This window comes from Salvelinus namaycush, chromosome 35 (assembly GCF_016432855.1).
Source record: "Salvelinus namaycush isolate Seneca chromosome 35, SaNama_1.0, whole genome shotgun sequence".
NCBI classification, from domain to species: Eukaryota; Metazoa; Chordata; class Actinopteri; order Salmoniformes; family Salmonidae; genus Salvelinus; species Salvelinus namaycush.
In genome coordinates this window covers 22,633,741-22,657,290 of record NC_052341.1, presented here as the reverse complement: position 1 = coordinate 22,657,290, position 23,550 = coordinate 22,633,741, and the positions used below count along the sequence as shown (strand labels likewise).

At 43.0% G+C, this 23,550-nt stretch overlaps 1 protein-coding gene across 1 annotated transcript in view; it reads left to right on the top strand.

Moving 5' to 3' along the window:
• myocd (myocardin) overlaps window positions 1-23,286 on the top strand; it is a 52,829-nt gene extending 29,543 nt beyond the window's left edge. Inside the window, exons 2-12 of the mRNA XM_038974929.1 lie at window positions 8,037-8,207; window positions 15,357-15,541; window positions 16,259-16,366; window positions 16,492-16,799; window positions 16,942-17,098; window positions 17,260-17,793; window positions 17,892-18,392; window positions 18,565-18,711; window positions 19,087-19,215; window positions 19,763-19,820; window positions 20,118-23,286. Of these exons, the coding sequence (XP_038830857.1) occupies window positions 8,037-8,207; window positions 15,357-15,541; window positions 16,259-16,366; window positions 16,492-16,799; window positions 16,942-17,098; window positions 17,260-17,793; window positions 17,892-18,392; window positions 18,565-18,711; window positions 19,087-19,215; window positions 19,763-19,820; window positions 20,118-20,749 (2,930 nt within the window). The 3' untranslated portion in view covers window positions 20,750-23,286. The remainder of the gene's footprint in view (window positions 1-8,036; window positions 8,208-15,356; window positions 15,542-16,258; window positions 16,367-16,491; window positions 16,800-16,941; window positions 17,099-17,259; window positions 17,794-17,891; window positions 18,393-18,564; window positions 18,712-19,086; window positions 19,216-19,762; window positions 19,821-20,117) is intronic.
• The last annotated feature ends 264 nt before the right edge of the window (window positions 23,287-23,550 follow it).

The following is a 23,550-nucleotide window of genomic DNA, read 5'->3' as shown; positions in this document are numbered from 1 at the left end:
CACACACACACACACACATACCGCTCATAAGTGTGTGTGACACTATGTACTGCATTACTAGAGAGAGTGAGAGAGAAAGAGCGAGAGAAAAAGAGAGAGATTTAACTTGCAACTGACAACGGCAATGAAACACGACACGCTACATGGGCCTCGCTTCTACGAGCCGACGCACTTACCTCATGATAACACAACGTAGTCCTTAACACTGTAACCAGAGACCCATCTATCCTGATAACACAATGTTTAAGCTGATCTAGGATCTAAACCTCTAACCCCATAATATGTTATGGTGGATATATGATCACCTCTGTGATCTATGTGGAAGCCGTGAATCATCTTGCACAGTGAGACAGTAAGGGAGTATCAGACAGACAGACAGGCAGGGAGACAGGTAGGTAGAAAGGGGCACACACACACACACATACACACCCACAAAACAGGTATATTTCATCTGCTCATAAAAGTAGGGCTATATTACAAACTGGCTAATGTCTGTGAGAGAAGCCAGTCACGAGTCATCTCCACTATACAGTCCAGAGTTGTAGCCTGTGTGAGTGCACTTGTCTGAGTATTTATAAACCGGCTGCAGGCTGGGGTTAGGGGGTTGTAGTGTAGTAGGGAGGGTTGTTGAATGCTATCTCTCTGGCACGGTTTGACATTCGTTTCACTGGGGCTCCAGCAGTGAGATAACCAGTGGTAAGTGTGTGTGCAGAGGGAATTCAATCCAGAGGCCTAGCACTGCCACACTATGTGTGTGTGTGTTTGTGTTTGTGTGTGTGTGTGTGGGGGGGGGGGGGGGGGGGGGGGGGGCCTGCCCATGAATGTGTGTTAATAGACGGCACTCAGAGAAATCTTCAAAAACCCTTTCCATGTGTACTGCGGACCTCTCGCATACAATCAGCAGATAAACGGCCAATCGAAAAATTCTTCTGAAATAGTATTTGCCCTGTCGACCAATCACGTTTCCCCTAGCTGCTTTATCTCCGGCAGACTCCCAGAAACTGATAGGCCATGCTGGGCCTCTGGATTCCGTTCCCTCGCACACTTACCACTGGTTGCACACACACACAAACACACACAATGTATTATCCTTCACAGGACAGGGGACTGGGCAGTCAAATCCAAGCCTCTCACAGTGTGATGGAGAGAGAATGTGATTTCTCATTCTGTGCAGTTTTATTATGTAAATAAGGCTCATTTTTAATAATATTGTTTTTCAATGTCAATCATTTTTGATAGAATACCATTATCAGTATTGTGTGCACAAGTGTGTGCATGTGTGTGTGTGAGATGGACACGGCGTAGGGTGTGTGTATATATTACCCAGGGAACATCTGGTGTTTATTAGAATCCCAGAGTGCTGCTTCGGCCTCTCAGGGCTCTCTGGCTTGTGGCTGGCTGAGGAAGAGTCCACACACTTGCACACACTTGCACACACTTGCGCACGCACGCACGCACGCACGCACGCACGCACGCACGCACGCACGCACGCACGCACACACACACACACACACACACACACACACACACACACACACACACACACACACACACACACACACACACACACACACACACACACAGAGAGAGAGAGAGTGAGACACTGCCTCTCAATATGACGTGTGGTTGGCAGAGAAGGAAAGGTCCACATACACACACACACACACTAAGTCCTCTACTCCTCTAACACGATAAGTGTGTCGTTTCACCACAAATCTCCATTTCCCTAGATGTGGTACTTTTTCTTTATTCCATAGGGCCAATGGAAAAACTATGATTAGTACTGTATAGTTTATTCTACTGCGTTAATAGCACCATATACTGCACATAGGATTGGGATCTGAAGTGAGGTTTAAATTAGACAGAAAGTAAATAGTGGGTTTTAGTTTAGCTTTAGGATGTTTTAACTTGGTGCCAACTGTAAAGTAGACTGACTCATACCACAAGGTATGTTTCTATAAGAGATAATAGTCTGGAGAGCTGTGTAAAAACGCTAATGCCCTGCTGTGTTGTTATTCAGTGTCTGGACAGTGCTTAAATTGTTGCATTTGGAGAGTGATGTAATCTGCAGCTCTAATGTCACGAAGAGTGTTGTTATATGTTTTTTGTGCAGACTTTATATTACGTGGAGAGTTGATATGAAGTAGCTGTGTTGTGCTGGAGATACTTTTATGTAGTCTTCATGCATCTCTATAAAGCTTCTGCAGCCCTTATGTCAGGTTAGAATCATGTGCGAGTCAGAGAAGAGGACACAGTGAGTGACAGGCCGGGGCAGATGGTGTATTAGCAGACGGTGATCTCACCATCGCATCCCATGTGGCTGGTTAGCAACATGATCACTGCTATGCCAGGACAAACCATGCCAGGACAAACCATGCCAGGACAAACCATGCCAGGACAGACCAGGCCAGGACAGACCAGACCAGGCCAGCAGGTGATCCCTGTATCCTCTAGGGAAGGACACAGAAGGCCCTAGTCAATTACTCATACATCTTTCCTTCCTTCCTTCCTCCCTTCTTTCTACCTTTCCTTTCTTACTGCCTTCCTTCACAGCAAAATCGCCAGTGTTCATATCCTGGTGAGGACAGTTTTGGTGTTGATGTGGTGTTACTTTGTGTTACTATGAATGCCCCCTGGTGTTGCTTTTTAAGATGTTGTTAAAAAATGCTGTTGTTCAGTCAGGGTGTCAAATTGGCCAGTGTTACCTAGTGTTGAATTTTCAGTGTAACATTTCTAGTGTTGATTCAGTTGTTAAATTAACTTTGTAAGTGTTAAATGAACACTCATTGGTGTAAAATAATGCCAGTGTTGGTGTTAATAACCAGTGTTAAACCACAACCATGACCATCATTATTATATTTCTCAGCATGGTCTGTTGCAGGTTGATTTTTAGAATTGTTTGTTTCAATATCTATGTTTTTGCATGTACATTGGTTGATTAATCTTATGCAAGTCAAATATAAATAACTAACATTTTTATAAACTAATCCAATGTTACTTGGATTTATTGCACCCGTTACTGAACTGGTTGTTCCAATTTAAATGCTTTAAGTAGTCTCATATCTTAGTCTTCCCAACCCGGCAGTCATTCTGAATGCAGGTTGCAGGTGAATAAAAATTCTTAATGTTGGATATCCCCACTCTGGTTGCATTTCAATAGGAATTACACATCACAGCATAATGTGACTTGCAGGCCTGATGTGACCTGTAAACCATGAGTTTCAGGCCATTGTATTAGGGTTAAACTAGGCCTTCAAAATAAGGCCTTATAAATTGTGTTGTTTTGTATTAAGGAATACAATTTCATGATAGCATATTAATTTAGGATCACACTTGGTGAAGACCATTGGACTGAAAATGGATGAATGAAACAACTATATCTCTGTCACTAACAAATACAGTCATGGGTGGTCACTCGAAAGGCAAGACACTCTGGGAAATATGCAAATAAGGCTTTACACTAAACAGTTTGCTAATTTAACACTGAAAAGTGTGGACCCATATAGACAATGAACCCGTGTTAAATATAACACTCTCTGTGGATTAAACACTGGAGAATTTGCTGTAACGGTACCAGTGAACACCATAAGTGTACCTCAGTAGTGTAGCCAGACATTTGTTGCAATTATGCAATTCTACACATTCTTTCATGGGGCAAAGATTTAAAAAAATAAGTTTTAAAGCTAATTCAAGCTAAAAATATAGGTGTGTTGACTTGTATGCTAAATGAACAAATGAAGTAGGCAGTGGCATGGTACATATAGCCATAGAAGCACAGTGACATAGGCCTCAATGCGGTCATATTCATGGCTTATTGCGGGTCTTGCTTTCAGTTAGTTATTTTTTGCCGCCCATCCCATGAGAGGGAATGTCATTCCAGCACTGTTTGCTATCAGTACTATCTGATGGTGTTTGCATATTTAGGTAAAAAGACAAATAATGCCAGAAAACGACTTACAATTCATGACCACAAACATGTGGACACCTGCTTGTCGAACATCTCATTCTAAAATCATGAGCATTAATATGGAGTTGGTTCCCCCTTTGCTGCTATAACAGCCTCCACTGTTCTGGGAAGGCTTTCCACTAGATGTTGGAACATTCCTGCAGGAACTTGCTTCCATTCAGCGACAAGAGCATTAGTGAGGTCGGGCACTGATGTTGGGCAGTTATGCCTGGCTTATAGTAGGCGTTCCATTTCATCCCAAAGGTGTTTGATGGGGTTGAGGTCAGGGCTCTGTGCAGGCCAGTCAATTTCTTCCACACTGAACTCGAGAAAAAAAATATCTGTATGGACCTCGCTTTCTGCACCGGGGCATTGTCATGGAAACAGGAAAGGGCCTTCCCCAAACTGTTGCCACAAAGTTGGAAGCATAGAATCGTCTAGAATGCCATTGTATGCTGTAGCGTTTAGATTTCCCTTCACTGGAACTAAGGGGCCTAGCCTGAACCATTATTCCTCCTCCACCCAACTTTACAGTTGGCACTATGCATTCGGGCATGTAGCGTTCTCCTGGCAAACCCAAATTCGTCCGTCGGACTGCCAGACGGTGAAGCATGATTCATCACTCCAGAGAAAGCGTTTCCACTGCTCCAGAGTCTAATGGCGGCGAAGTTTACACCACTCCAGCCAATGCTTGACATTGCACATGGTGATCTTAGGCTTGTCTGAGGCTGCTCTGCCATGGAAACCCATTTCATGAAGCTCCCGACAAACAGTTATTGTGTTGACGTTGCTTCCAGAGGAAGTTTGGAACTCGGTAGTGAGTGTTGCAACCGAGGACAGATAATTTTTTCGCGCTTCAGCCCTTGGCGATCCCGTTCTGTGAGCTTGTGTGGCCTACTACTTGGCGGCTGAGCCATTGTTGCTCCTAGACTTTTCCATTTCACAACAACAGCACTTACAGTTGACCGGGGCAGCTCTAGCAGGGCAGAAATTTGACAAACTGACTTGTTGGTAAGGTGGCATCCTGTGACGGTGACACGTTGAAAGTCACTGAGCTCTTCAGTAAGGCCATTCTACTGCCAATGTTTGTCTATGGAGATTGCATGGCCGTGTGCTCTGTTTTATACACCTGTGAGCAACGGTTGTGGCTGAAATAGCCGAATCGACTAAATTGAAGGTGTGTCCACATACTTTTGTGTATACATAGTGTAAGTACTAGCTACAAATCACATTTTTTACACCTTGTAAACTGTGACAGCAAACATAAAGAACAACCACGTAGTGTAATTGATTTGACATTAATTTATTATTTAAGCCAGCATCATCTTGTGGACCCTGTCACGACTTCCGCCAGAGTCAGTCCCTCTCCTTGTTCGAGCGGCATTCGCCGGTCGACGTCACCGGCCTTCTAGCCATCACCGATCCACTTTTCATTTTCCATTTGCTTTGTCTTTGTTTTCTACACACCGAGTTTCAATTCCCTCATTACATGTTCATTATTTAACCCTCTGGTTTCCCCCATGTTTGTGTGTGTGTTTGTTTTATTGTGAAGGCTGTATCTGATGGCTGGTATATTGTTGCCAGGTTTTGTGATTATGCCCGTTTATTTTGTGGTACCGGTATTTTTCCCGCACCATAGTATTGTGTGTATACTGGTGTTATCTTGTATTAAATACCTTGTCCACGCATCTCAGCTCTCCTGCGCCTGACTCCTTTCACCAGTTACCCACAGCTTTGACAGACCCCAGGAAGAGTAGCGGCTGCGTTAGCTGCAGCTAATTGGGATCCTTATAAAAATGCTAAATTGCAGATGTCCTACCTCCAGCACAGGTAGTCTCCAATGAAGACTGACATCAAACAAAGTCCATAGGCTATACAGTTTCAATGATGGTCCTTTTCAAAGTTTTCTTAATATTTACTGTATCAGTGTGTTCTGGTTTGTCCTCTGGGTTTTGCCTGACAAATAAGTTCTGTTATAGTCACAGACATGATTCAAACAGTTTTAGAAACTTTAGAGTGTTTTCTATCCAATACTAATAATAATATGCATATATTAGCATCTGGGACTGAGTAAGAGGGAGTTTACTCTGGGCACGCTTTTCATCCAAACGTGAAAATGCTGCCCCCTATCCACAAGAAGTTAACTTCTTGACGCACGGATCCCTTTAGCGGGAACATTTTCGTAAACAACCGCTGAATTGCAGAGCGCCAAATTCAAAAGAAATACTAAAAATATTTATAATCATGAAATCACAAGTGAAATATACCAAAACACAGTTTAGCTTGTTGTTAATCCACCTATCATGTCAGATTTTGAAAATGTGCTTTACAGCGAAAGCAATCCAAGCGTTTGTGAGTTTATCAATCACTAGACAAAACAGTAAGAACAGCTAGCCGCAAATGAGCTTGGTCACGAAAGTCAGAAAAGCAATAAAAGTAATCGCCTTCCTTTGATAATCTTCGGATGTTTGCACTCACGAGACTCCCAGTTACACAATAAATGTTATTTTTGTTCTATAAAGATTAGTTTTATAACCAAAAACTGCCATTTGGTTTGCGCGTTATGTTCAGAAAACCACAGGCTCGTTCCGGTCCTGAAAGGCAGACGAAAATTCCAAAAAGTATCCGTAATGTTCGTAGAAACATGTCAAACGTTTTTTATAATCAATCCTCAGGTTGTTTTTAACATACATAATCGTTAATATTTCAACCGGATGGTAACCTATTCAATACTACAGAGAAAGAAAATGTTGAGCTACATCTCTCGCACTCAGGAACTAATCAAAGGACACCTGACGCGTTTTGAAAAATCTTGCTAATTTTTCAAAATAAAAGCTTGAAACTATGTATAAAGCCTGGTCACAGCCTGAGGAAGCCATTGGAAAAGGAATCTGGTTGATAGCCCTTTAAATGGAAGAGGGGCAGGCAATGGAACAGGGATTTTTCCAAATAAAAGGCACTTCCGGGTTGGATTTCCTCAGGTTTTCGCCTGCAAAATCAGTTCTGTTATACTCACAGACAATATTTTGACAGTTTTTGAAACTGTAGAGTGTTTTCTATCTTACTCTATCAATTATATGCATATTCTAGCATCTGGACCTGAGAAATAGTCCGTTTACCTTGGGAACGTTATTTTTCCAAACATAAAAATTCTGCCCCCTAGCTGAAAGAGGTTAAAAATTGTTAGATTTAACACCCACAGTGTTCAATTTACCAATCAGATTTTGCTGTGTTCTTTTCTATCTTCACTTTTTGTCTTTTAGGCATGTATTTGGATATTCACTCATGAAGGTCATTAACTCTTAAAGTAGTCCAGTAGTTTCTATATTTGGAAAGGATATTGATCAGTGATTGTAACCAATAGCCATACTCTGGACTATATAGATGTAGCTATAATTTGTAGTCTGTACAAAATGATGACTCTGTGGCTCGGCAGATGTAAGCGTATAACTGTTGTTTTAAAATGTTCTATCAATTCTTAATGAGACAGCAATAGTTCTTAATTAAAAGGAGCCAATGAAATATACTTAATATCATTCCATTCAATTGTTTCCTGGCACATAGTCCAGATTTCAGCCATCGATGAAAGATTTGACCAAATAAGTGCTGTTACTATTTCTCTCGGTGGTTTAATCAAGCTAGCTCAGGTTATCCATCCTACTGTAAGAGAAGAATGGATATTGGGCCAACCCAACCCAGGATTATTTGTATAGGATTAATGGGCAGTGTGTGTGCAAGGCAGTCTTACCCATATCACTATATCCCTTTTAATTATCTCTAACCCCATTTATTTATCCAGTGGAGGAAGTCTGTCTACCTTCCATGAGGGGAGGAAAAGGATTCAATGTTGACCTTTTATGAGCACCTGGCACCAGCCAGCTCACCAGCTCTGACACTTAGGCATTAGGGCTGCAATTTTGGGAGAACTGCTTGGAACAGGTCTCAGACCAGGACACGTATAAGTCGTCAGTGGATGTTTTGCCACTGGAGATTCAGATGAGGAGCCCAACTGGCCTTAATCAACTCATATACAAAAACGTTAATAGTCAAGGGAGTTAATAGTGTGGCTTTGCTTGCTGTGTATATGTAGACCCGGAGGGGGACGTTTCGTCTGTGGAGGCTCAGCTGAGGCTGAAGAGAGCCCGCCTGGCAGACAACCTCAATGACAAACTGGCCCTGAGACCTGGCCCCATGGAGCTGGTGCACAAGAATATCATTCCCCTAGACTCTGCTGCATTCAGACAGGCAGCCGCCACGACAGGTATCACTGAGTGATCGGATGCCCTTTGCACGTAACACCTATCTGCCTGTATCTTGACGTGTGTGACTCACAATCACCGGTGTGTGATTTTTGACACGTGAACGTGTGAGTTTGGTTTTAAATTTGTTTTTGAGTTTGAAAAGGGTGTGTTTTAACTCTTTAGTGGCCTGGAAATAAGGCTATACAGCTGCGGTGACAAACTAACCGATGGACCTAGACTAAACGTAGTAAACCTTTTTAAAGGCAAAGTGCAGTCAAAACCGTGATTTCCTGTGTTGTGTATATACGCTGAGTGTACAAAATATTAAGGACACCTTCGTAATATTGAGCTGCATCCCCCTCCCCTTTTGCCCTCAGAACAGCCTCAATTCGTCGGGGCATGGACTCTGCAATGTGTCGAAAGCGTTCCACAGGGATGCTGGCCCATGTTGACTCCAATGCTTCCCACAGTTGTGTCAAGTTGGCTGGATGTCCTTTGGGTGGTGGACCATTCTCTATACACAAGGAAAACTGTTGAGCGTGAAAAACCCAGCAGCGTTGCAGTATTTGACACAAACTGGTGCTCCTGGCACCTACATACATCTATACATCCACTTCAAAGGCACTTAAATCTTTTGTCTTCCCCATTCACCCTCTGAATGGCACACATACACAATCCATGTCTTAGTTGTCTCAAGGCTTAAAATCCTTCTTTAACCTGTCTCCTCCCCTTCATTTACACTGATTGAAGTGGATTTAGGTGACATCAATACGAGATCATATCTTTCACCTGATTTACCTGGTCAGTCTGTCATGGAACGAGCAGGTTTCCTTAATGTTTTGTATACTCGGTGTATATTTCACATTATGAGGTTGGAATAATACTGTGAAATTGTGAAAATTATGATAATGACGTTTTAATGTGAAGACCGCCTGAAATGTAAGTGTGTTTTGGTGGGAGGGAGTTTTGGCCTGCCTGGCGACATCACCAGGCGGTATAAGTTATTGGTAACACTTTACTTGACACCTATGTCATCACCTTATGACATGGTCATAACCTGTCATAATATGGTCAAAACACTGTCATGACACACATTTAGACCTGTTAGACATTTAGACCTGTTAGACCTGTTAGACATATTTAGACATATTGTATATTGCATTATTTTATATCTGGCTACTTGTCAACAGTATGTTTATTTTATATTTTCTGAAATTGAACATATTAAATTATCATTGTAATTGCGCACACAATGATGTCATACCTACACCTACTCCAATGCTCTGTCGCTGATGACTGGAATGAATGCTGGAGCAGATTTCAGGAGCAGGACAAAGCACGAGGAGCAAGCTCAACTGGCTTAAAGTGCATTGTCTTAGTCCAAGTAAAGTGACACAGGATGGTCATAATGCTTCATGACAGTGTCATAAAGTGTATTTTCTACAATTGATTTAAAATATGACGAGAAAAAAACATGACTGTAAAGAATTCCTTGCAACATCAACAAAGGAATTAAAACTTCTTAAGACTAGGGGGCGACATTTTAACTTTTGGATGAATTGGTGCCCAAATTAAACGGCCTCGTACTCTGTCCTAGATCATATGATATGCATATTATTATTACTATTGGATAGAAAACACTCTGAAGTTTCTAAAACTGTTTGAATTATATCTGTGAGTAAAACAGAACTCATATGGCAGGCAAACTTCCAAACAGGAAGTGAAAATTCTGAAATGGGTCGCTGTGAAAGGCATCGCCTATTCAATTGCCTTATATTTATAGATCTGTATGCACTTCATACGCCTTCCACTAGATGTCAACAGGCAGTAGAACGTGGAATGAAGCGTCTAGCCTGATGTGGGACCGAACGAGAGCCTTTGGAGTGACAGGTCAGGCATATTGCCAGTTCTTGGCCACGCACACTACGCATGTGATGTCCTTGTCTGCAATGCGTTAGATAGACATGAAGAAATGCTCCGTCTGGGACGTTATTGGATATATATGAGAAAAACATCCTGAAGATTGATTCTCAACTGAGTTTGACCAGTTTATTCGATTTGTAATATCACTTTTTGAAGTTTTCGTTCATTAGCGTAAAGTTCTATGGACACGTGAACTACACATGCTAGCCAAAGTTGCTAATTCGACAGAAGTAATGGACATTATAAAACAAAAAAAGATTTATTGTGGAACTAGGATTCCTGGCACTGCATTCTGATGAAAGATCATCAAAGGTAAGGGAATATTTATGATGTAATTTCGTATTTCTGTTGACTCCAACATGGCGGAGAATGGCTGAGCGCTGTCTCAGATTATTGCATGCTGTGCTTTTTACTAAAGTTATTTTTTAAATCTAACACAGCGGTTGCATTAAGAACCAGTGTATCTTTAATTATATGTTAAACATGTATCTTTCATCAAAGTTTATGATGAGTATTTCTGTATTTCACGTGGCTATCTGTAATTACTTTTGCTATTTTGGAGCCATTTCTGAACATGGCGCCAATGTAAAACCACGATTTGTGGCTATAAATATGCACATAATCGAAGAAAACATAAATGTATTGTATAACATGATGTCATATGACTGTCATCTGATGAAGTTGTTCAAAGGTTAGTGATTCATTTTATCTCTATTTGTGGGTTTTGTGAAAGCTATCTTTGCTGTGAAAAAATGGCGGTGTGTTTTTGGATATTGTGGTGAGCTAACATAAATATATGTTGTGTTTTCGCTGTAAAACATTTTAAAAATCGGACATGTTGGCTGGATTCACAAGATGTTTATCTTTAATTATATGTACAACATGTATTTTTCATCAAAGTTTTATGATGAGTATTTCTGTATTTCACGTTGCTCTCTGTAATTATTCTGGCTATTTTGGAGCCATTTCTGAACATGGCGCCAATGTAAAACCACGATTTGTGGCTATAAATATGCACATAATCGAACAAAACATAAATGTATTGTATAACATGATGTCATATGACTGTCATCTGATGAAGTTGTTCAAAGGTTAGTGATTAATTTTATCTCTATTTGTGGGTTTTGTGAAAGCTATCTTTGCTGTGAAAAAATGGCTGTGTTTTTTGGGATATGGTGGTGAGCTAACATAAATATATGTTGTGTTTTCGCTGTAAAACATTTTAAAAATCGGACATGTTGGCTGGATTCACAAGATGTTTATCTTTCATTTGCTGTATTGGACTTGTGATTTCATGAAATTATATTATATTATATCCCTGTGGCGCTAGGCTAGGCTATGCTAGTCAGCGTTTCTGATGACAGTTATCCCGGATCCGGGATGGGTGGTCCAGAGATGTTTTAAGAAACAAACTTTCAAACGAAAGGACATTTCTTGGCAGGGAAAAAACACATTTGAATAAATGTGGTTTGACACTCTTATGTAGGTGTCATAACCAGCCATAAAATAACGGAATATATGCCACAACAGGTGTAAATATATGGGTCATGACAGTGTTATGACCATATTATGACAAGTTATGACAAGTTAAATCAGCTGTTATGACATGGTTATGACCGTGTGTGTAGAATTGTAGGAAATGACCTTGAAAACTGAAAAATGTTCTCTTCGATGCCAAGAGGCGCGCTTTTAAAATGTTTCTTCCCAGGGCCCGAGATTTGGTTTGTCCGGCCATGCACTGCCGAGGGTCGAGGGTCGTAGTGAAACGCTGTATACTTATTATTTATTTGTATCACTCGAGTTGTGTTCTGATTATGAGGGGATCCCTGATGAATTTGCTATCACCAAAGGGGTCCCCAGCCCCCCGAAACGTTTGAAAAGTTAATAGACCAATAACAAATTGAGTTACAAACCTCTGCCAATAACAGCTAGTTTTCAGGTTACATATCCCTCCCATTAGGCTGGTCCAATTAGGCCCCTCACAGTTCACTCCCAGACAGTCCTAGATGTTTGCTGGACAAATTGCTCTTTGTTTCTTTTTGACCATTTGAATTGAAATAAAGAATATATAGCAGTTAGGTACTTAATTGTTACCCAGAAGTGATTTGATATTGATACACTGAACAAAAATATAAATGCAACATGCAACAATGTCAAAGGTTTTACTGAGTTAAAGTTTATATAAGGAAATCAGTCCATTTAAATAAATAAATTAGTGCCTAATCTATGGATTTCACATAACTGGGAATACAGCTATACATCTGTTGGTCACCTTAAAAAAAAGTAGGGGTGTGGATCAGAAAACCATTCAAATTGCCATTGACAAAATGCAATTGTGTTTGTTGTCTGTAGCTTATGCATGCCCATAGCATAACCCCACTGCCATCATGGGGCACTCTGTTCACAACGTTGACATCAGCAAACCACTCACTCACACGATGCAATACAGCTGTCTGCTATCTGCCAGGTACAGTTGAAACCGGGATTCATCCGTAAAGAGCACACTTCTCCAGCGTGCCATTGGCCATCGAAGGTGAGCATTTGCCCACTGAAGTTGGTTACGATGCCGAACTGCAGTCAGATCAAGACCATGGTGAGGACGACGATCATGCAGATGAGCTTCCCTGAGACGATTTCTGACAGTTTGTGCAGAAATTCTACGGTTGTGCAAACCCACAGTTTCATCAGCAGTTATCTGGGTGGCTGGTGAAGAAGCCGGATGTGGAGGTCCTGGACTGGCATAGTTACATGTGGTCTGTGGTTGTGAGGCCGGTTGGACGTACTGCCAAATTCTCTAAAACAACGTTGGAGGCGGTTTATGGAAGATAAACAAATAAAATTAACAATCAACTCGGGCAACAGCTCTGGTGGTTATTCCTGAAGTCAGCATGCCAATTGCACGCTCCCTCAAAACTTTAGACATCTGCGGCATTGTGTTGTTTGACAAAACTGCACATTTTAGAGTGACCTTTTATTGTCATCAGCACAAGGTGCACCTGTGTAATGATCATGCTGTTTAATGAGCTTCTTGATGTTCCACACCTGTCAGGTGGATGGATTATTTTGGCAAAGGAAAAAATCTCGCTAAAATGTGGGATATAAACAAATTTGTGCACAACATTTGAGAAAAATAAGCATTTTGTCCGTATGGAAAATTTCATGGCTCTTTTATTTCAGCTTATGAAACATGGGACCAACACCTTACATGTTGCGTTTATATTTTTGTTCAGTATTAAAAAACGTCTGGATTGGGCCTTTTAAGTTTAGTGTGAACCACAAGCAACCGAGAGCATGCATTGAATTGCATGCAGTTCAGCATTCTGTAGAGTTGGTGGTATATTTTGCAACATCATAGCTTCCCTATTGAAATTATGTGGCAACCATAGCACACTACAAAAGCATACTATTTTATATACTAGCCAGTATAAAATAAATAAGGATCCCTTAACCTTGGGCATCCTACTGGGACATATTGAAATGTTTCTCTTACATCCAAGTATGTTAGTCCTCCCCTCTATATCATGCTTGGCTGGGTTTTTGTATACGCTGGTTTTCTGTTTTCCTCCTCGGGCTCTTCAGTAAACATATTGCGTAAGATCAACACGGGGCTGAAGCGGCGAGGTTTACTCTACCTCCCTATGAACAGGGAGGATGCTTATTGAGACAAACAGCAGCTGTATTTGGGTCCACCCTTCTCTGAAGAGAAGTGTGTGTGTGTGTGTGTGTGTGTGTGTGTGTGTGTGTGTGTGTGTGTGTGTGTGTGTGTGTGTGTGTGTGTGTGTGTGTGTGTGTGTGTGTGTCCCTCCCCCACTTCTCTGATTTATATGGCTCCAGTGAGTCACCTATGAAGGTATCTGATTGGACAAGGCTGTTGTTCAGCTGTCTGCCACCTCCCCTTCACCCCGCTCACACACACAAACCTTATTTATCACGGAGGCCCCCACCCGCCCCATCCTGCAATGCGATGACCTCTTCCATTTCTTTATCATCTTTGAAAATATTAGATCTCTGACATCCAGTTGCAGTCCTTGCTGACAGAGAGATGTTATGTGGAGGAACTCAGGATGTGGTTAGTTTGAGACGATCATGCATCAGGACATAATAATAGCCCAGTAACAACTTGTTCTGTCCCCATGCTAGTGTCCTTTCTGTGACCGAGTGGGACTGAAGTAGACAACCCTACCCAGTCAGGTGGTCCTGAACCCTGTGTGTGTGTGTGTGTGTGTGTGTGTGTGTGTGTGTGTGTGTGTGTGTGTGTGTGTGTGTGTGTGTGTGTGTGTGTGTGTGTGTGTGTGTGTGTGTGTGTGTGTGTGTGTGTGTGTGTGTGTGTGTGTGTGTGTGTGTGTGTGTGTGTGTGTGTGTGTGTGCGTGAGAGAGAGAGAGAGAGAGAGCACAAAGAGAGCGCAGAGTGAGTGCAGAGTGAGTGCAGAGTGAGTGAGTTCAATACCAACAGGTGGTAGGAAATAACACCCAGGCCTGTGCCGCTGTGTGTGTGCAGGCCCAGAGTGCCACAGAGCAGGGCTGATGGTGTGATTGAAACCAGGGTCTGCTCTTGGCAGGTCACATGTTCTCATTCTAAAAGAGAGTCACAGGCACGCGCACAGACACACACACATTACCACTCTTCCCCTCTCCTGGCTCTGTCCCTTTGTTAACCTCAGGCTCTGCTCCTCCAGATAGCACAGTCTCTAACAGCTAAACCAATCAAGGCTCTGTTCACTATCACTTCAGCCAATCAGGGCTGTGTTCACTGTAAAGTGGCCATGTCAATCTCTGCCCACTGCAGAGTAGCACCTCAGGGCTAAGTGTTTCACTAGGTGACAGTGACAGAAGGGCAGTGTGTGAATACTGATGTTAAACAATAGAGAGGATAGGGACTGTGTTGTACAGAGCAATGTGCAGTGGTGTCGCACGTAGGCAGTTCTCAGAGAGCCACATACTGTACACACATTCACATCTCTCTCACTAATACACAACCCTGCAAAAGTCCAAGGAATGTTATGTTTGAACCTCTGGAAATATTTAAAGATATGAACAGATTTACATTTCAAAATCCTTCAATTCTAAACCCTCTTTGCCAGTATCTTGTCGTGTGTCAGGTTTCAGTCCTCTGTCTCTCTGCGTGTGATTAAACTGCCTCCTGTGTGGTTCTCTGTAGTGAACCACATCAAGTTCTCATCCCCTCCCTCTCTCCTCCCTTGCTCACCCTTCTCTCTCTTTCTTTCTCTCTCTCTCTCTGTCTCCAGTGAACCATGGGAAGTTTCCTAAGCAGGAGGACTCGTATGCGTTCGAGGAGGACAGCAGCAGTGACAGTCTGTCTCCAGAGCAACCCCACAGTGACGAGTCCCAGGGGTCCGCATGCCCCTCCTCTGAGGCCATGGGCAGCACCCCCTCCTCCTCCTCATCACCAGCCCTCACTAGACCTAGACAGGTAATACTCCTCCTCCTCCTTACCTCTCTCCTTACCAGCCCCAAATAGGCCCATCGTCCTCTCATTTCCCCTCCATCACCCCTTCCCTCTTCTCCTCCTCCTTCTTGATAATGTATCATAACATAAACTATCCTCCATGAGTTAACACACTATGAACAATAGGTGCACCAAAGTCTGCCCTATGCGTTCACAAACATACCCCAGTCAGTTATGCGGTAATGAGTCATTTCAAGCAGGGAGCTGGGTTAAGCCTGCCATCTTGTGGTGGCTGGGAGAACTACAGTGTCCTCCCCTGGGTTCTCTCGTGACCGTTGGAACATGTGTGACTGCTCTTTGGCACGTGTCACATTCCTCTATGCCAGTGTGTCTGTCTCACACAGACACAGTATGCTGAAGGCTACTGCTTCCTGTGTTTTATCATCTCAGTGCACCACATTCTGCACCACTCTCCCCTCAATGTGTGGACAGAGATGATGACATCATTCCCAACGGTCACTGGAAGCTTCTGCCAGAAACCGTTTTTATTTTAAGTGTTTACCAAAAGTCAGCTTGGGCTTAGTACCCAATTCCTATTTTCTAATGATTTAATTTTCATGTTTTATATAAATCAATAAATGTTCTTTGAATTCATCTTGTTGTTTTATGGTGGGCCAACCACTGAATGTAGTTGACATTTCCTGTATTCATGTCTTTCTACTGTCTGCATTTGTGTTCCAGGGGTGTCAGAACAGGGACCCGTCTGATCAGAGCAAGGAAGATGGCTTGTCTGCGGCTAACAATGGGCTGTCTGCCACCCCACCCATACCTGTCCCTGCCATAGTCAAGGTAGGAACAAACACTTTACTGTCGTACTGACCTCTTCATAGCCAAGACGACGCATCACATTAGAGAACTTCAGCTTGTATTGCGTATATTGTATGTTCTCACTATTTCTCCCATTGATTCTACAGTCCAAGACATCGGACAAGAACCGCCACAAGAAGCCCAAAGATGTGAAGCCCAAGGTGAAGAAGCTGAAGTACCACCAGTACATCCCTCCGGACCAGAAGCCCGAGAAGTCTCCCCCTCCCATGGACTCAGCCTACGCCAGGCTACTGCAGCAACAACAGCTCTTCCTACAGCTGCAGATCCTCAGCCAGCAAAAACACGCACACACACACTCCCAGCATACACACTCCCAACACACACAGGCCCATGCACATCAACGGCAGCCTAGTTTCAGCTACCAGCCCCTGCACCAGCCAGTCCAAGCCCAAAAGTGAGTACCCTAGATGGGGAGATGGTCTAACTCTAACCCCATGTCTCAGATCTGACCTTCAATGTACAAAATGTTGAATGTTCCATAATATTGTAATTTTTTATCTTTATCTCTCGAAAATCTAATGTTTTCCTATCTTTAGACAATCCAGTGAGCAGCTGACGGTGGGTAGCTCCAGTGTTACTACTAACATGATCAACAGTAGCTCCTCGTCTCCAGTTAAGACCACATACTCTGGTCAAACCAGCATCTCACCAGTCAAACCTGGTCCTCTGCCACCTAACCTGGATGACCTGAAGGTAGGTACTCTCTGTCCATAAAGCGAGGGATATATTCTTTATTACGGGTTGGAAAAATAACTCATATACTGTAAGTGTAAGACTTTCAAAATGCAAGCATCTAATGTCTTTCCTCTACCCCTTTATCCGTCGCTATATCTCTCTCTCCCTCCATCTTACAGGTGTCAGAGCTCAGGCAGCAGCTTCGTATCCGGGGCATGCCCGTCTCAGGCACCAAGACAGCCCTCATCGAGAGACTCCGCCCCTTTAAGGACCCCACCTCAAGCCCCTCGCATTCAGGCTCCAATGACATCACCACGGTCACCTTCCCTGTCACCCCCACGGGGTCCCTGTCTTCCTACCAGTCCCCCTCCTCCTCCAGCGCACTCTCCCAGGGGGGATATTACCCTTACCCCAGCACCTCCTCCACCCCACCCATCTCCCCCGCTTCCTCAGACCTCTCCCGTAGCGGCTCGCTCCCAGACAGCTTCAGCGACGTGCCCATGTCCTCTCCTCCACAGTTTGGCCTCCAGCCGTCCCCGGCCCAGCTCAGCTCTGAAGAAGGCCTGGGAGGAGGGGGTCTGAGTGGGGCAGGACTACGGGGAGGGGAAGGTGGAGGGATGGAGGGTCTGGAGGCAGAGAAGGATAAGATGTTGGTGGAGAAACAAAAAGTGATCGAGGAGCTGACGTGGAAGCTGCACCAGGAACAGAGACAGGTGGGTAACTGCACTGTTCAATTCAATAAAATGTTATTGTCCTTAAAGGGCCATTCAAGGCTAAGCTTACCTACTGTTAACACCCTGTTTCACAATAGGTGGAGGAGCTCAAGATGCAGCTGCACAAGAGGAAGCGTTGCCATGGCGCCACACATGAGGGTGTCCCGGCTCCGTCCCAGCCCCACCACCTGCACCTCCAGCAATCCCCCTCGCTGATGGGGCAGCACTTCTTTGGAGTGACTGTCAAACAGGAGCCCATGTCCCTTTCCTCCAGCTGCCCCCTCTCCTCCCCCAAGCACCTGAAGAGTCCTCCAGGAAGCTGCATGGAGGGGATGGGCCACTGCGGTGCCTCCCTGACCAATATGGGAGGCCCTGGTGGGCAACGATGCCTGGACTCAGTCCCCTCCTCTGGAAGTCCCTCTGGCATGTCTGCCTTCCTCAGCCCCCAGTGCTCTCCTCAAGACTCGCCCATCACCAAGACCTCCAGCAGCTCCCAGCCTTCCTCCCCCAACAACCCCTACCTGTTGTCACCGCCGCTGGGCAGAGACGGGTGTAGCCACTCCCTCAACCAGACCAGCACCAGGCCCCGCAACATGCAGGTAGGCCTAAGGCAGAGCGCTTGTTATGAGTCTTTACAAGAGATAATGGTCTACATGTACTTTATATGTTGGGTCTAAAATGTTCTTTATATTGTGTTTGTTGTAACTCTGTTCACATGATTATTGATTGATAGCTTGGTGGTCATGATAATTATGTATTCCCTCCTAACAGATTCAGCAGAAGAATGGAGGACAGGCTGTGAACTGCTCCTATCCCTCTGACCAGAGAGGCCTTCAGTCAGTGTTCCCCAACTCGACCGACAACGGCCTGAACCACAGGGTCAACACTAAGGCTAAGAACCCAAACATGCAGCAGAAGGCAAGAGCTATTATTCTGTCTAAATTTGGTCTGTAGCGGTTGAACATGGTTGTGTCACATGACTGGGTATCCACCATCACATTCACTTAACCATTTTTCTGCTTTCCATTCATTTGTTGCTTCTCTCTAAAACTTCCATCATGAGGTTCATGGTACTACTCTTCACAACTTAGCAGTTCTGATTCAAGCAGATCTCTCCAATGAGCTAGCTAGCTCATTTCACAAGAACTCCACAGCCCAAACTTTTTTTTTAAGCATCTTGTTTTTATCAGGATGCATAGAGGTTTTCTTACATATAAGTTACCACACTATACTAAAATTCCAGCTCCATTTTCTTATCAGTAATACAACTTTTTCGCCTATTTTTTCATATAGATGGCAATATTGCCCTCTCCCCGGCACGTTGGCCAAAAGTGCCCGGTCTCAACCCCGGCCTTCTGTAGCTCAGATTCAACTGCATTCAACTCTAGACAGCCCCCTTGCTATGAGGATGCAGTCAAGCAGGTAAACTAAATTATACACCAAACTCTGCTCCTGATCATGGCCGGCCAACTCAATTTGTTTCGTTGTTGTAACCTCTGTGGTGTCGCTTCGATTCCCGCTTTCTCTCTAACTTCCTTCCTTCCTTCTCTCTCTCTTTCTCTCTCTCTCACCTGCTTTGCACCTCTTTGTTCATCCATCCATTGCTTTATCCATCCCACACTTTGCACCCTTGACCAAGTTTGACTGGGTTTCTTCAGAGCTGACTGCTTTGTGGTTGTGTTATTGAGTTGTGGTTGTGTTATTTTGAGTTGTGGTTGTGTTATTGAGTTGTGGTTGTGTTATTTTGAGTTGTGGTTGCCCCAAGTGCCTTATAGAACATTGTACAAGTATATCAATATCATAATGTTAAAATCTTCATCATGAAACATTATCATTGATAGCATTAAAAATCCCCAACATGGTGCTAAAACTGGGGACATGTTTTTCAGATTAGTATTTTTTTATAAGGTGTTGATAAAGTATGAATGTATTGTAAGTCTGTTAATCACATTCTTATTATTTTTTTTAGCAACTGACTAGGAGTCAGCAGATGGATGAGCTTTTGGATGTGCTCATAGAGAGTGGAGGTGAGTGAACTGACTCCAAATCAGTCTCAATGTGTGCGATGTATATAATGTGTAGTCTTAGAAATTGGAAGGTGATATAGCTGTCAGTGCATGTTGTTGCCATGGTTATGGATGAGCAATGGCTTTGTAACTGCAAGCAATTTAGTTTCGATCCCCTACATAAGGTACTAGTCAGTTTGCCTCCCTACATACCATCCATCACCGCTTAGTTAAGTAACTCCAGATTTCCCTCTTACATGGGTATTAAATCACACTCTGTGCTGTGACTCCCCCTCCCCCCATCCTCTTCTCTTCAAGAGATGCCAGCTAACGCCAGAGAAGAGAGGGAGAGGTCCTCTGTAACCAAAGTTGTGCCTCACATTACAGTTTCCCCCGGAACCACCGGCCTCGCCGTCCCAAAGTTCAACCAAAGACACTACGAACACCTGCCCCCCTCCCAGCTCAACTATGACCACACAGCCAATCACATTGCAGACAGCCACCTGGAGACCCTGCTGGGAAGCCCCCTAGGCCGAGGGGGCGAGGTCGCCCTTCTCAAGATGGCTGCCGAGGAAACAGGGGAGGGGGAGGAGGGGGGTGATGGACCTGAGGGCTACCCCAGCCCCAATCACCACCACCCTCACCAACACCCCCACCAGGACAAACTTCTCCCCAACAGGGACCTGATGGAAACGCCAACGCCTCTATCTGCCATCCACCCCATCAGCGCCAAAGTGTCGTCCGTGGCCGAGGTGCAGGGGATGGTCGGCATGACGTTCAGCGAGTCGCCGTGGGAGACGATGGAATGGCTGGACCTGACGCCCCCAAGCTCGGCTACGGGGTTCAACTCCGTCCCGGCCGCCGGGCCAAGCATTTTCAACACAGAGTTCCTGGATGTTACAGACATCAACCTGAATACAGCCATGGACCTTCATCTAGAGCACTGGTGAAACACCAGAGACTGGCTATGGAGCAGCTAGCCACTATCAGCTATCCACTAGCTGGCTAGGTACCTACAAAAAGAAAAACACAGCAGACGACTAGCTAGCTACTAGCTAGCTACCTAGAAAACCCAAGACTATAGTGTCTAGCTAGCTCCCCAAAAGACAAAGAAGGAGACTAGCTAGCAACTAGTATCCAGCTAGCAAAATTTTTTGCTAGGTTAGATACTGACCAGAGACACTGACCAGCAACTAAAAACACACAGCAGGAGACCAGCTGAAGATATCACACCAAATTCGCCTTGGTCCCAAAACCGGTTCCAGATAACCTTACAATGGAATTTTAAGTGCAACGATTTACCAAAGAACACAAGCAGAATCACACAGAAATGCCATATAGTTTGTTGATAACGAACATTGAAATGTTTTTTTGACATGATCTTTGTCTTCTTGGACAATGATGCGCACAACTACCGAAGCAGTATGACTCTGGATAGATCCATGATGGATGTTCATTAAATGAATGCTATGGATGAAAAAATATTCTAACGTTGCCTTATGAGAAGTCTATAGAATATACACAAGTAGTTTCTTACAGTTGTAAGTGCTATGCCACCTAGACTTGAAGACACATATTTCGACAATCAATGTATTATTTGTGAAGAGAGTGTCTATGTTTGTATTACTGGAAACCAAAAGAAGACAAGCTTAATTGGATGAAATCGAATGCCAAATTTGTAAATATTATATGGTTACTGACAGAGACAAGTTTAGGTCTGCATAATTGTCAGTGGTGTGGGAGAGAACACTTTAGAAACTATCACAAAGTCAAATGTATCATTTTAGTATGTCGTTTGATATTTTCAATGTAAATATTTAAAATCTCACATTTTGCGCCTTGATTAGCCTAGAAGATTGTCACACTTTGCTTAAGCTTAGAATTGATTTGCAGGGAAAGCATTTAGTTTGCCATTTCATGCAAGTGCTCGCGTAGGTTTCTTCTCACGCTTAACTGGTATATTTATTCACAATATTATAATATTAAGATTAATACTTAGCTTTAGTCTGAAAACCCATTTGTCACAGTTTTGATAGAAGGGGCAGTGTCTTCAGATGCAGCAATGCATGGATTGTAGGAAGAGACAGCAATATTTCACTCAGTTTGTGCCTTAAACACTTCACAAGAAATCTCTTGGTTTTTCAAAAATGAAGCATTTCCTGACTATGTCCACTCACACCAAACAATGTAGCCATTACTTGGGCCACACAAAGCATCCACAATAATTCAAGACCTGGTACTCTACAGTGCATGTTCCCCACTTTTATCACACTGCTTTGATAACTCATATTACATTTTTAGTGCAAGGATCCATCTTTTTAGTCACAGCCAGGAAGTCTGAAGTATGGCAAGAAAATCAGTCTAAATTTCATCTCTATTTTTTTCTTTTCATTATCTACAATAAATTGTTTTGTATTTGACCTTTGGAAAATTCACCAATTTATATATTAGTGAGCATCACTTAGTTATTTATTTGTTCATTTTTTTTATTTATACGTTGATAGAGTATATTTATTTTTGACATTCCTTTATGATAAAATGGGATTCTTGATTTACAAACTCATATGCCGCTGTTTTGATCTTGCATTGTTCTTCCCAAAACGTTGAAAAAAGATGCCTGTTTGAAATGGTATATGAATTGAACCAAATAATTTACAAAGAAAAATATATTTTCTAAAAACAGTGTTATCAGTTTTCCATGGATAACCAATATGATATAAAAGTATTCCATTCTTACCAGCACTTGTGAATATCAAAATGTAATATATACAGAGTTTTGACTATCCTGTGAATCTAGCAGAGAATAATCAGTGTTCAATATGTTACATAAAGTATATGTAACCTTTCTATAAACTTGGTACTAAAGCCACCATTACGCTGTAGAGGTTTGGGGTAGGATCTGTACAATGATTTTTGAATCAGGAAGGAAAAACATGTTGGAAATACAAGTTCACTGAAATGTATTCATGAAAACTGTGAATATAGCTAAAATAACTACCCATCTGTAATAGATGTATATGACGTCTATGGCTAAACTAATGGGACTGTTCTTGTAAGGATACAAATTGAGATGTTAGAACAAGTAAGCATAACTATGGGTATGATTTTAATCATGTGACTACCAGATTGACTGAGATTTTGTGATGACACTGAAATGGGGAAGAACTTTCAAAACATTAACTCAGACTTAGTCTAGCCATCTGTCAGATTTGGTTCAGTATAATTGTTAATTTGACCAAAGTGGGATAATTTCCCTCAAACGCTCTTCTAAAAATGTTTTAAGTAGAAGACCCTTTTTCTCTGTTACTTGCCGTGGCACCCTTGTGTATAGGTTTTCTGTGGTTGCAACCACCCATGTTGTCACCCCAGATGAGTTAAGACATGTGTTTTTTACATACACACGAGTATACAAAACATTAACACCTGCTCTTTCCCTGACAGACTGACCAGGTGAATCCAGGTGGAAGCTATGATCCCTTATAGATGTCACTCGTTAAATTCACTTCAAATCAGTGTAGATGAAGGGAAGGAGACAGGTTAAAGAAGGATTTTTAAGCCTTGAGACATAGATTGTGTATGTGTGCCATTCATAAGGGGAATGGGCAAGAGAAAAGATTGAAGTGCCTTTGAACGGGGTATGGTAGTAGGTGCCAGGCGCTCCGGTTTGTGTCAAGAACTGCAACCGCGCTGGGTTTTTCACGCTCAACAGTTTCCCGTGTGTATCAAGAATGGTCCACCACCCAAAGGACAT